At 35.0% G+C, this 14,086-nt stretch overlaps 4 protein-coding genes across 7 annotated transcripts in view; 1 reads left to right on the top strand and 3 right to left on the bottom strand.

Moving 5' to 3' along the window:
- The window catches only part of LOC145963070 (uncharacterized), a 250,716-nt gene that overhangs the window by 93,961 nt on the left and 142,669 nt on the right, over positions 1–14,086 (top strand). The window lies entirely within an intron of this gene.
- On the bottom strand, positions 2,405–8,991 carry LOC145963139 (uncharacterized). Of its 4 annotated transcripts, XM_083084827.1 has the most exons (9): positions 8,905–8,991; positions 8,047–8,152; positions 7,543–7,635; positions 4,397–4,602; positions 3,952–4,317; positions 3,453–3,670; positions 3,208–3,367; positions 3,079–3,099; positions 2,405–2,644 (listed from the first exon to the last, which is right to left on the bottom strand). In XM_083084827.1, exons 4-9 carry the CDS (start codon positions 4,593–4,595, stop codon positions 2,568–2,570), a joined length of 1,041 nt encoding a protein of 346 aa, XP_082940953.1. In that variant the 5' UTR covers positions 4,596–4,602; positions 7,543–7,635; positions 8,047–8,152; positions 8,905–8,991; the 3' UTR covers positions 2,405–2,567. The 4 variants fall into 4 exon arrangements, with proteins under 4 accessions (XP_082940953.1, XP_082940951.1, XP_082940952.1 ...); XM_083084825.1 differs by lacking the exon at positions 2,405–2,644 and having other exon boundaries at positions 2,913–3,099; XM_083084826.1 differs by lacking the exon at positions 2,405–2,644 and having other exon boundaries at positions 2,913–3,099; positions 7,559–7,635.
- LOC145963138 (uncharacterized) lies at positions 5,245–7,527 on the bottom strand. Its single transcript, XM_083084823.1, has one exon. It carries the CDS (start codon positions 7,514–7,516, stop codon positions 5,342–5,344), a length of 2,175 nt encoding a protein of 724 aa, XP_082940949.1. The 5' UTR covers positions 7,517–7,527; the 3' UTR covers positions 5,245–5,341.
- LOC145962437 (uncharacterized) lies at positions 10,349–13,956 on the bottom strand. Its single transcript, XM_083083495.1, has 3 exons — positions 12,437–13,956; positions 11,814–12,328; positions 10,349–11,028 (listed from the first exon to the last, which is right to left on the bottom strand). The coding sequence occupies exons 1-3, from the start codon at positions 13,954–13,956 to the stop codon at positions 10,349–10,351; spliced, it is 2,715 nt and encodes a 904-aa protein (XP_082939621.1).

The following is a 14,086-nucleotide window of genomic DNA, read 5'->3' as shown; positions in this document are numbered from 1 at the left end:
CCAAATCGAAATTATAATTCGGCGACCTTCCGACTAACACGCTGCATTCATCTTCGACGTAAATTTCCGGATGGCCGATCGGAAAAGTGCCCGTCTTCAATACAAACGGCATACGTCGGCATAGCGTATTTTCTCCGTATCCGTGACTTCGTATTGAGTTCCGCACGCCCACCGAAAAACGCGTCGCGAGGATCAAGCGGCGGTGTTTCTACCATCGAATGGTTCGCGAGAAAATTATACATTACGCGATTGTCGCGCATTTCTTGGTCGAAGGCGCACTCCCACTTTTCCGACACTATGTATCCCCGCTGACGAAGTCGCCATGAAACTGCGAGAGTTCGTTCATATCGCAAATTTAATGTATCTCCGCGATCCTCCCCCGACGAAAGCGCTTTATCGCGATTTACAGGGAAACAAGACGGACATCCGCCAAAAGCAACCGTGAAATTGCAATACGTGACGCTGCGTTCTTCCCGCAACAGACGTTTCGAAGTAACCGTCGACGAGCGTATCCTCGAGCGTGCGATATTCCCGCGCACGCCCCGCATGGTTTATACGACGGTCGAGTTCGCGCTCCATCTATATCAGCCATTGTAAGGCTTTACGCTAATGATTGCTCGCGCATCTGTATTCCCCCGTAGGAATGATGCCTATCGTATCGGCTTGCAAAAAGTTTTTCCGGAAAACCGTCATGCAAGTCGAAGCAATAGTTGTACATTCCTCGAACGGACATACATTCCGCGATCTAGGAAAATTTTTCTAAACGCTACGCACGCTCGTCGAAGAATATCAACATCGTTATGGCAATAACACACTATCTCGCGTTGGAAATCGAACACGGTATTTTTTTTCCTCATTTCGGTATGCCATGTGAGAAAGCGTTCGCGCTCTTGCAATTTCATGCTATCCGGAGAATAATATCGTGCATCAGGTAACGGTCCGACGTACGTTTGATTTTCGATAGTATTAAATAAATACGAAAAAATGCCTTTATCCTCAATGTCCTTTAGCCCGAAAGCCTTAGGTAATTCGGATAAGCGCATCGGCATATAATTAACGCTATCGATGAATTTTGTATGTCCCGCAGTTAAAAGAATAATTTTGGTGCCGTTTAAAATTACTTTCGGTTCAATATCTCTGCAATTTTCCATGATATATTTCAAAATAAATTGCGCGTCGAACGCTTTTGCATTATGCGCTATACAAATTATGTGTTTAAAATATTTTACCGGACGCGTAACAAAATCTACAAATTGTTTAACCGGATCGTGTTAAAATACGAACTCTCGCACTCCGCACTAACGACACCACACGGACATGTTATTTTCCCCCGCGCATGCTTCGCAAATCTGTTGCGCGATGCATAGTGTCAGAATATGTTTTTTTATATTTCCCGTTCCTTCGACCGTCTCGTCCTGTCGCGTTTCGAAATCGTAAAATACGAATGCCACACGTCCCTTTCCGCGTTCATATGCACGTTCGTTTTTTTCCGCGTTATCACATATGTTTCGTGCTTCTTTTTCTCTCGTACTAGATATATCTACCTCATCCGGTACCATCGACGAAGATGGCCCGGCAGAGGAAATATCGCCACGTTGACGAAGAGGTTGCATATAACACATATGATTGCGTGGTTGTTGTGAACGGCATAATTTACGTAAGAAACGCCGCATTCGTGTTTTAAATTTGATTTGACGATACGTCCGCAACTATCGCAAAATCGCACGATGCTACAAACATTAGCGCGTGTTCTACCGTCGTACGATTTCTCGCTACGATGATGCTCGAAACAGCCTGCACCGTAAAATAACCGATTGCACGCGTCGCATTTTATTTCGGCGTAAGTGGAATCGCACGGCGGTACGGATAAACATCGCGGGCATTTATTTAAACACCGGTGACTATTAGGCCTATCATTTCGAAAGCCTACATTACACGCTACACAATAATCGCGAGTACCAGCGGCGGCTTTTAAATTTAAAATAGGATTATTGTTCAGTCAGCGTCAACACTCTCGTATTCACTCTGTACCCTGATAGCACAGAGAAGTTTCTGCAATGTTGCAGAAACATAACACTGAAATGTTGAAACTGTTGCAGTTACGTTACGTAATGTCTCTGCAATGTTTCTGTAAGGTTGCAGCAACGTCAAAATGTCTGCTTTGATCCGCAAGAACGTTTCTGAAATATTACGGAAATATGTTCTGGAAGCTTTCGGTTAGGTTACTGTAATGTTTCTTTTTAGTTTCTGTTAGGTTGCTGTAATGTTCTTTTTAATTTTATTAGAAACATTGCAGAAATGTCGCAAGAACGTATGATATTAATTATTATTGTTTAAATAAAACACAAATACTTTTAATAAATCACTTTATTTTTATTATATATATTATATATATTTACTCATATTTAATATATATATAAAAACGTAATATATAAATTATAATTTTTAATATATATATTTATCGCTCTTCAAGTATGTAAATATATCTTTTCTTATATTGCACTTTTATTATTAGTACTTTTTATATTGCATGCTTTTAAAATACTTATCACTTTATTATTTATCACTTATTTCATCAGCATCATCATAATCATCATCATAATCATCAGCAGCAGCAACACCGTCCGCTGCCTTCTGATCTTTCCTGAAAATAAAAATAATAATCTGTGAGAAAAATAACAAAATAAAATATTTAATTTGTTTAAAGATAGAAAAAAATAAGGAAAATGTATGTGTGTGTATATATAAATATATATATATATATATTTATACACACACACATACATTTTCCTTATTTTTGCTATTTTTATTGTATATATATATATATATATATATATATATATATATATATATATATATATATACACTCAATATATCAAATAGTACAATTTAACATATGTTAAGAAAGTTGTAGAAAATAATTTTCTCTTTCATTGTTTAGAATCTATTAAAAATTTATTAGTTATATAATTTTCAGAAACTTATGTTTTTTTTGGTTCAACACTACTGTATATCTTAAAGTGGCTTGCACAAGCCATTTGGACATATAAGCTATCATTTCCTTCTCTGTAATCGTACCATCTGTAATACGCACAGCTCCTAAAACAGTTATATTTGTAATACTATATAATACTATATATACATATAGAAATATTAAACTAAAATAAATATTAAAATAAACTAAAGATTAGCTTAATAAAAACTTACGCATAATACACTTCGCGAGCAACAAATCTTTGAATCCCATTTTTTTTAATTTTCCAGCCCAGCTGTACTGTTTTGCTATTTCATTTGTAATACTTCTTTTTAAAATGTTTATTATAAATTCTCGGCTGTCACGTCCGCCGATTTTATTCAACGAAATAGCCTATAAAAATCATAATTTATTTAAATTACTATTTATACCTAATTACGTATTTTATAAGTATATATATATGGAAAAAAATATTCACCATTTTCTCGAAAAAATCTTCATCTTCCAGATCTTTCTCCATGTTTTGGACTTGTTCGTGTGTTTTTAAAGGTAAAGCTACAAATTCCTCTAAAATTGATGCTTCTTTTTTTGTTGTATTATTTATTTGGTTTGCCTCTATTTTACAGAGGCGATCATCAACTAAATTTAGTTTTGTAAATATTTGGTTCAATCTTCGTAATATTTCAGGCAGCACATCTACAAAAAACAGCAGAATACATTCAGAACACTCGCATAATAATTGTTATTATAATACAAAAATATGTAGATTTGTCCGTATTAGAAAAAATTTATTTTGAAAGCTTTGTATAGTAAACATATATGAAATATATAAACAAGGCAAATCAGAGCCTGTGAGATTAACGCATCACCAACCGCGTATGGTTCTGATTTGCTTGCCTTGTTTATATATTTCGTGTTCGTTCATATTATAATTTCATGTCTATAAAATACATTATTTCATAATACAATAGTATTACTTTTGCCTGCAGTGTCTAAATAAGTGACTGAGGGCTCCTTTGTAAGATTTCTGTTAGAACTAGGATTATCAAATTCCACGCTTTGCATTTCGTTTCTCTTTGAAGGTTTAGTGACAATTAACGTTTTTGGCAATGGTGGTACTGGAAGTGTCTTATTTGCTTCTTGATGTTTAGAAATGGTATCATTTCTAACGTTTACGTTATTGTTGTTGTTTTCATTGCTTTCGTCTGAAGAGTAATTATAATTTGTAAATAGTTTGTTTGGGCGTGATATGCGTTTCTGACATAAATTTTCCTTCTCAGAAAGATCTAAATCGGAATAATCTTGAGCAAGCTTTACTTTTTCCATTCCTGACTCGTACGTATCTGAAAATTAATGACAAATACAACATAAAATTTTAATTGTTAAATAACAAATATTAAGATTGTAAAATAATTTACTCACTTGCGGTCCCAAAAATGCGCAGAATTTTGTAAGCAGTCCACGTACTATTATCTGGAGAAATTTCGTCAATTATTGCTTTACGAAGCTTTTTTTCATTCGTAAAAGGCGGCCAGTGACACATTGTTTCGTCGTCAAATATCCACAATAATGGCACCAATTGGAGTCCATCATCAAATAGGACTATTGTAAATCGTGACATCTTGAATCTTCCATAAATATAGCAAATATATAAATATCTTGAAGCAATCGAAATAAAAATTAAACTAATTTGTTTTTAGAAAATAGTATTAATATAATCAGACTATACATTGTAGATTAAACATTACGAATTCAAAATTAGAATTTGATTAATAATTTGTATTTCGATTTGTAAATAATTAATCGCAAAAATAAACATTCTTTCTTATCGCTGATTTAGTGATTTATATAATAACGTAGAACAAAATATACACGTGAATATAATATATTCGTTGGTCTTTACTTGAGTACGAATTAGATAATTTTAATGCTATTTGTTCTAATTGAGTCAGTTTTAATTTTAAACTCACAATTCTTAATCTTTTCAATGTGTATTATAGCCTTATACGAAATAATTTTACGTCAACAGATAATTTCATAACATAAATTTAATAATATTATATTATGTTGCCAACAAGTCAAATTAAAAAACTAATTTAAAATTAATTTATTAATCTTATATATGTAGAATAAAATAGTATTAAATAAAAAAAAAGAATTTTCAGAACTGTCGGATTTTTATTATATCAATATAATATCGTTACATGTCAGTTGTCAAGTATCTATAGAAAACATAATTATAGAATTAATGTACCAATTGTGTACCAATTAATAAAGCAAAAAAAGTAAAAAAATTTAATTAACATTTATAATTTTATATTTGTTTATTATAATAAACTTAATTCACAGAAATAAAAGAAATATATTTTATGTATGTATAATAGGAAAAACAATGCTTAAATTATCTTTGTAAGGCATTTTCCACATTTTAGCTTCAATTTTTTCACATGGCCATACACGTATACGATCGTTTTCAATCACAATTTGAATATTAAAAGTATTCGATTCGCAAGGTAATAAGTACAAATTTTTTACATATTTTAATTTTTTCCCAATAATTAATTTTGTGTTATCTTCAGTTTGTACAAAGTTTAAAACTAAAACAACGGTTCCATTTTCTAAAAGTACACAATTATTTCCTTGATTATCGCAGTTAATCAAGTATGAATGACTCTGAAGTATTTTGAATTGAGAAATAACATTATATCCTTCAATCAGAGGTCCAGCTGTGTGACATTTTTTGAATAATATGCGATCATGAAAGTTATTAACACGATTTGAAGTCTTTGAATTTAACATTTCTATTTCAGCGTACCGTTTTACTAATTGCTGGAGAGGTTTATCTGGTTTACGAATCAATGTTTTAATACGTGTCATATGATTTTCGAATGGAAATGCACTATACTCATCTAAAGGTCCATATTTCCTAACATCTGCACAAATGTGCAATAAATTGTGAACATTATGAGAAACATATTGTTCACCATAAATTTGAGCGAATGTATTAACAAAATACTCTAGTAAACTTTGCGCATAGTCTATATTACTCATATGTTTTGAAAGAACTGGACTAACGAGAATTATCATTGCAACGTGTAAACTTAAAAAGTTGAAATAAACATCTTCTCTTAAAATATTTTTTAATACGACTGGACCAGTATATAGGAGGAACTGTCGAAATTCTGTTGCTTTCCACAATCTAAAATCTATTAAAGATCTTGGTCTACGATGATACTCATAAGGCACTGTGTTTCGTAAATTAAGTAACGCTTCTGATATCATTTGTTTCATTTGATTTGAAAGTTTCACTGAACTTGGTCCATTATGCCAAAGTAAAATTAGTTTCTTGACAACTCCTAAACATACTAGATGCATATAATCTAGTGGTACGGCTGTTACAGGTTTAAAATTAGGAATATTGGTTAATATTGTTTCTCCTGTTTGATAATTATTATATTTATGATTAATAAAATCTTCATCTGTTCTTAAAATAAAGTCATTATTTTCCGAGAAAAAGCATGTTCGTCCATTAATATATTTCCCTCGAATAGTACATTTTGTACAGCTGCTATAACCATTAAAATTTATAATATTTAAAACAAAAGATTTAGCTGGAGCATCACATATTAAACCATCTATCTTAATTTCAATCTTTTGTCCGTTATGAATTAATGGATTATTTATTACATCAATTGCTTCATCAACAAACTTTTGCAGAAAAACATTACTATTTGCAGGTTTTGCTTCGCCATAGTATGCCCCAACAATATATACTAATTTCGTAACAGAATTAAGACACAGTATAGGCCACAAAGAAGCATTACCAGATTTCGTAATTGGTAGTCCGTCGATATTTATAAAAACTCTAAGAATATTAGTCGAACCTACTTGTTGCATATGATCTCGTAACATTTTCTTAAAAGCCTTCTTAAAACCAAAATGATAATAATTCATTTCTGCAGGAATGCATTCCACATTTCTGGGAGTATCTAACAAAGTTCGCGGATCTTTGGGAAATGGTAAATTTGTACGTTTCCGTAAAATAAGCAACAAATTAGCTAGAGCTTTGTGCGATATACGATTATCTATATACCAATTACATAAATCTTTTTTAAATTCATCAAAATTTTCTGAATTTTCAATTTTATCCCCAGAATCATTTTCGAAATCGAATTCTATTTCGTTTTCTGACTGTAAATCCTCAACTTGGCAAGGTAATTCTACATCATCAAATTCGCCAGTTAGATCTATATTATTATCATCGATATCAGATTCAACAATATTATTACTTAAATTAATATCATTGTCATCATTATCATAATTGTCGAAATTATTCGAATCAGTACTTGGTTCTGTAATTGTATTGATAGTATAATTTTTAGATATTATTTCTGGACTGTTCTCATCAGCAGAAGATACATGATAAGAACAACCCGGTATTGGCTCAGATATGACATCTATATCCATAGCTGTATTTTTTGCAATTAACCTTCGAACGTGTCGTTGAGAATAACACGAAAATCTTTTCCGTTTCTTATCCATTGAAAAAAAAGTGTATATGTACTCACTGCGAATTCAACTTACTGCCTCAAATTCAACTTGCTGCAAATTCAATTCACTGCAAATTCAATTCACCTTTGATGAATATAATAATTAGAGACCTGTAATAATATGAAACATTATTAATTTTATTTTGAAGTAACACAGAAACAATAAAAATTTAGAATACTAAACAATAATAAATTAAAAGAAGTGAGAAAAATGAACAATTCTATATCAATTTAAAAATGTGTATATAAAGAAGGATTTTAATATTGGATAGTTAGTAGTCTTATATTGAATAAGATATATAGATAGCCCTAAATAACTCTTAATATGTGCATTGAAATACTATGTACACTTAATATCATTTTTTACTTTTCGATGAATTAATTCTACTGCCAAGCAAAACTTTTTGCGAAGAATAGTGTAGACATTGTAAGATAAAATTTGAATACATATGATCAAAGATCTATTATTTATATAATAGATGTATAACATAATATATTTAGTATATTTTAAATTATACATACGTCTGAGTATATTTGGGGATCCTTTTTTTTACACACTCTCTTTCTCGATGATCTTCAAGCATCAAAAGGGCTAATTATTTGCCACTTATTATTATTATCAATAAATCTAAAATTGAAAAAACAGATTATTATTTGGTTTTAATAAATATCAAATGTATGTATTTTTGTATCTATAAATATTTTTTCGTATCTATGTCTAATATTAATTGAATGCTACACGCATACTTTAGTACTATAGAGAACATCAAGAATTTGCATATATTAATTTATTCTAATAATAACTATTAAATCTTTTTAATTTAGTCTATTATTATTCTATATCTTATTCAAAAAATTAATGATTATATTCTTATCAATCTGAATATTATATAAATACATATATAACTTTTGGTCGTTATAAATATGAAAATAAAAGGCATAATTTTTGGAGTCTATAACCAATTAAAATAATAAATACCTAACAGAAATATCACACATTATAAAGTTAATAAATTCTAGAAAGATTAAAGAATATAGTTCTAACAATAAATTGTTGTCCGATGCTGGTCGAGGTTGGATCTTTAGTTGAATAAAGTAAACATATATATTTATTATTCTGTTTTTGACACACGTGATACTTTAATTTTTTATTAAACAATTATTTACACGTGTGTATATATATATATATATATATATATATATATATATATATGTATCAAAGCTTATAATTTTTATAAACTTGGGAAACATAACCTTTTTTCTCCTTTTCTCTCTTATACACGATAACTATACATTATTACCTTTTCTGTTAAAAATATAACAAGATCGACATTTCATGTGATTTTTATATGTTAATTATATATAGTGTTTTACACATACCTTTTATACGTGAGACAAATTTATCTTCAACAAATACACATACACACACTGTTCGATGCAACGCACGTGCCACCAACATGCTATCTGCGATCCCGCGGTAAATGTGATCACATTAGGTTAGATATAACATGGCCCGCGACAACCAAGAATCGAGAATGCGCGCCAAACATATATCATATGAAAGGTTTCAGAAATTTTGCATTTGTAATGTTACAAAATACTACATTGCAGATACATTTCAAATGTAAGGTTCAATCAAGATGATTGCAGAAATGTTGCAAATGTAACATTTCAAAAAAGATAGTCTCAGAAATATTACAAATGTGATAATACACAATTGAAACATTGAAACGTCTCTGCAACGTAACTGAAACTCTTTGTGCTATCAGGGTAGTTTCGTTTATAATTCAGTTTATTAATTTACACTTTCGCACAAAATCGTAGAACAAAGATTGCGTGATATTAATAATTAAACGATTTTTTGATATGACTCGTCACAGTTCAAGACAAACGCAACCGTTACTCTCCGCTGTCGAGACTACAATGTCCTCAGGTCAAAGGGCCACACTCGCGCGTTGCTTGCGCAACGACATGTGTTGACCACTCGTGAACCCTTCCGCTGGTTCTTTCGCTGAATTTTATGACGTTACGAGTCCTTCGGCATTGTGGCGTCGAAGGACGATCTCTTACGCGAAAGCCTCGTTTTAATTTATTGGTTACTATTGTCTTCACTTTCTCCTCGACGACATCTTGAAGTGATTCTCAGCCGCGATGACGTCTCGAACTGATGACTCGGATCGCGACGATGCCTGGGAATCACTCGGGTCGCTAGATTCGTATTATTATATTTTATTATATTTTATTCGCTTTCTTCGCGACGACGTCTCGAAGTGATTCTGAGTCGCGATGACGTCTCGAGCTGATGACTCGGATCGCGACGACGCCTGGGAATCACTCGGGTCGCTAGATTCGTATTATTATATTTTATTATATTTTATTCGCTTTCTTCGCGACGACGTCTCGAAGTGATTCTGAGTCGCGATGACGTCTCGAGCTGATGACTCGGATCGCGACGACGCCTGGGAATCACTCGGGTCGCTAGATTCGTATTATTATATTTTATTATATTTTATTCGCTTTCTTCGCGACGACGTCTCGAAGTGATTCTGAGTCGCGATGACGTCTCGAGCTGATGACTCGGATCGCGACGACGCCTGGGAATCACTCGGGTCGCGAAATTCGTTTTATTTTTATTTTTTGTTCTTATATGTATATATATATCGCAGTCGTGCACGACGCTTATATTATGCCGTAACATACTCCCCCCGTTGAGAGGGTAACGATTAATTTATGTTCGGATTATGTTATGTTTGACTGACGAAGTCGTTCGCATGCTTCGTTTAGCAGCGCAATTTGTTTCGTATTCGCGTTTACATTTGTATGATTATTGTTTGATCGGTAGGGGACAGAGGAGTTTGGTTGTTCTCTTTAATTCCCCGGTCGTGGTTTTGATGATCGCAGTTCGTGTGATTCCATCTTCGTCTGGCAGCAGTTTGGTGATTTTACCGAGTGCCCATTGCGAACACGGTAGGTTTTTGTCCTTTAGAAGTATGACAGTTCCAACGTGTAGCTCTGGTCCATCCTTGGTCCATTTATTGCGTTTTTGAAGCTCGTTCAGATATTCAAGGTTCCATCGAGCCCAGAAATCCTGTCGTACCTTTGTAATGTGCTGCCAAGTAGATAATCGACTAGCTGGAACACACGATATGTCGCCCTCCGGAAAGGACATTAGTGGCTTGCCAATCAGATAATGCGCAGGCGTCAATGCTAACATGTCATTCGGATCGGTTGAAAGGGATGTGATAGGTCTGGAATTTAGAATACCTTCGATCTCTATTGTGAATGTGTTTAATTCTTCGAAGGTAAACAAGGAATCGCCAACTACGCGTCGGAAATGATGCTTAAATAACTTTACCGTAGATTCCCAAAGCCCACCGAAGTGTGGTGCTATTGGTGGTATGAAGTGCCAAATAATGCGATGTTCGCTGGCGAACCTCCCGATTAAATCTTTGTGCGAATCCGAATTAAATAGAACGTATAGTTCTTTCAATTGATTATTTGCACCTATGAAATTGGTCCCATTATCTGAATAGATATGTGTCGGCAATCCTCGACGCGCCACGAAGCGTCGTAACGCCGCGATAAAACCGTCAGATGACAAATCACTCACGACTTCCAGATGTATGGCCTTAATTGACATGCATACGAAGACACATATGTATACTTTAATTCGCGTTTTATTGCGATATTTTTTTCTCCTTGATGTAGAAAGGACCGCAAAAATCAACGCCAGTATTCGCGAAAGGTGTTGCTTCGCGTACGCGAACTGAGGGGAGATTGCCCATCTTGTATTCTACCGGGTTGGCGTCAAAACGAAAACAGCGCGTACACGTCCGTATCACTCTTCGTACTTGATTCCGTCCGTCAAGTATCCAAAATCTTTGTCGAAGTATGAATAGTGTTGTTTGAATTCCCGTGTGATGATGGGTCTCGAATAATTTGGTCGGTTACGCGGTGTCGGCTGGGAAGTAATACCGGATGTTTTTGAGAAAATGTTAGATTAGATTTCTGTAAACGCCCTCCTACTCGAATCAAACCGTTTTGGTCTAAAAATGGGTCTAAATTAATAAATTTACTCTTGATTTCCGTACGCTTAGTTTTGAGTCGTTCGATTTCGTCAGAGAATTGCGCGGTTTGTATAATTTTCAAAATTCGCATTTCGGCTTCGTTGATTTCTCCCGCGCATAACGCTCCGATGTGTTTGTTACCTGGACGAACTCGAAGGCAATACGCGACGATTCTACGCAATTTGGAATATGAAGAATATTTTTCAAACATCTCGAAATTACGGGACACCATCGCTGACAAACATGTGTTTGTCTTCATTTCGGGCACTTTGTCTATTCGTACGCTCTCGCTGGGCCACTCGCCTTCATCATTATTTAGCCATGATGGTCCGGTAAACCATGTTCGGTTTCGTATGAACGCGTGAGGTAATTGACCTCTCGATATTGCATCGGCCGGGTTGTCTTCCGACTTAACGTGTCGCCATTCGTACGCGCCAGTGAGTTCTTGCACCTCCGCGACTCGGTTCGCCACATAAGTTTTAAGGAGATGCGATGATGTTTTTAACCAGTGCAAGACGATAGTCGAATCGCACCAGAGGATTATTTTGTTGGGTTTAATGTCCCATGCATCGTTTACTTCGCGGCATAATCGCGCCAATAATAATGCGCCGCAAAGTTCGAGCCGCGGTATGGTGATGGTTTTCAATGGCGCGACTCGGGACTTGGCACATAATAATTTAGTAGTGACGCATTTCCCACTCGAGCGTACGTATAGACATGCACCGTAACCGGTGTTGCTAGCGTCGCAAAATCCATGGATTTGAACATTTTAATAGTTATCTATTAATAATCGGCGATCGAAAGAGACCCGAGTCAATAATTCTAATTGTCGAGCGAATTCAGACCATTCGGTGTATATGCTTTGTGGAACGGATTCATCCCATTGCACTCCGCATCGCCATACATCTTGCATTAATTTCTTCGCGAATAAAACAACCGGGCCCATCAATCCCAGAGGATCGAAAATCTTTGCAATTTCAGATAATATATTTCGTTTTGTTAATCGTTCCATAATCCTTGTCGGATGAATTGAATAACATATTTTATCCGCATGTGCGTTCCACGTTAAACCTAACGTCTTTAGAGAGTGATCTATATTTACTGTAAAATTTGCGTGTAATTCGCTTTCTGTTAAGTCATTGATGACTCTCTTATCGTTCAATGCCCATTGTCGAATAGTGAAACCGCCCCGCGCTAATAAATCGATTACTTCGTCTCTAATCGCGCGAGCCTCCTCGATGGTTTCGGACAGTAAGTCGTCTACGTAAAGATGCGATTCGAGGAGTTTAGCCGCCTTAGGATGGGTTTGGCGTTCATCATTCGCGAGTTGGTGTATGGTGCGAATAGGGAGAAATGGCGAAGAAGAAACGCCGAATGTCAGCGTATTTAATTGAAACGTCTCTAATCTGTCGTTCCTACGCCAGAGAATCTGTTGATATCGCCGATCGTTTTTGTGCAACAGCACTTGGCGATACATTTTTTCTATGTCTGCAGTAATGACAAACTTATATGAACGGAAGCGAACGAGATGTGAAAACAATTTGTCTTGTATCGTAGGTCCTATCATTAAGATATCATTTAACGAAATACCATTGTTTGTCTTCGCGGACGCGTCGAAAACCACTCGTACCTTAGTGGTGTTACTCGATTCTTTTATTACCACATGGTGTGGCATATAAAACCCGTCATCGTTGGGATTTTCGACTACAGACATGTGACCTAAATTTAAATATTCTTCTATGACTCGCGTGTATTCGGTTTTAAGAGTTGCATTCGCATCGAGTTTGCGTTCTAAAGATAATAGTCGCTTGAGTGCGATACTTCTCGATTCGCCGAGTTGCGGCTTAGCTTCACGAAACGGTAAACGAACGGTATAACGTCCGCTGTTATCACGACTCACGGTATTCGCAACATATGTTTCGCATTCGACTTCCTCCTTTGATTGCGGTCTCTGTATCGCGATTTCTTCAATCGTCCAAAATTTGTTTATTTGACTTTCTAATGTTGTTAAGTAGCATGCCGATTTTGTTACGTTTTGCGTTGGTGCGCTGCCGACAACTATCCAGCCCAGACGCATTTTTTGCAAATATAAATCGTGACCTTCACGGGACAAATTTATTTGACCGATGGAGAATAATGACAGTGTCGCACCGACCCCTATTAACAAATCGACCGAACGTGGTAGATGAAAATCCGGATCTGCTAGGCGGATATTCGAAGGTATTTCGATCGACTCCCGTGGGAAAATTTCCGAAGGAACTAGATCTGTAATAACCGGTATCGTTAAACAGGTCAATTCTTTACAGAAACCGTCAATCCTTGATTGTATCGTGATTTTTACTAAGCCCTTCGATTCGGTATTCATGGTGTTAATCGCGCTGATAGGCAAAGAGTGCGCGATCATACGTGAGCCTATACGTTTCACGATTGGTTCGGCAATAAAATTTGCAGTAGCGCACGTATCTAATAATGCACGGGCCTTGATAAGATTATTT

Source organism: Camponotus vicinus, unplaced genomic scaffold (genome assembly GCF_025532165.1).
Source record: "Camponotus vicinus isolate PSW18456_S1 unplaced genomic scaffold, iyCamVici1.0 SCAF_12, whole genome shotgun sequence".
In the NCBI taxonomy this organism is placed as follows: Eukaryota; Metazoa; Arthropoda; class Insecta; order Hymenoptera; family Formicidae; genus Camponotus; species Camponotus vicinus.
This window is presented reverse-complemented; position numbering and strand designations above follow the sequence as displayed.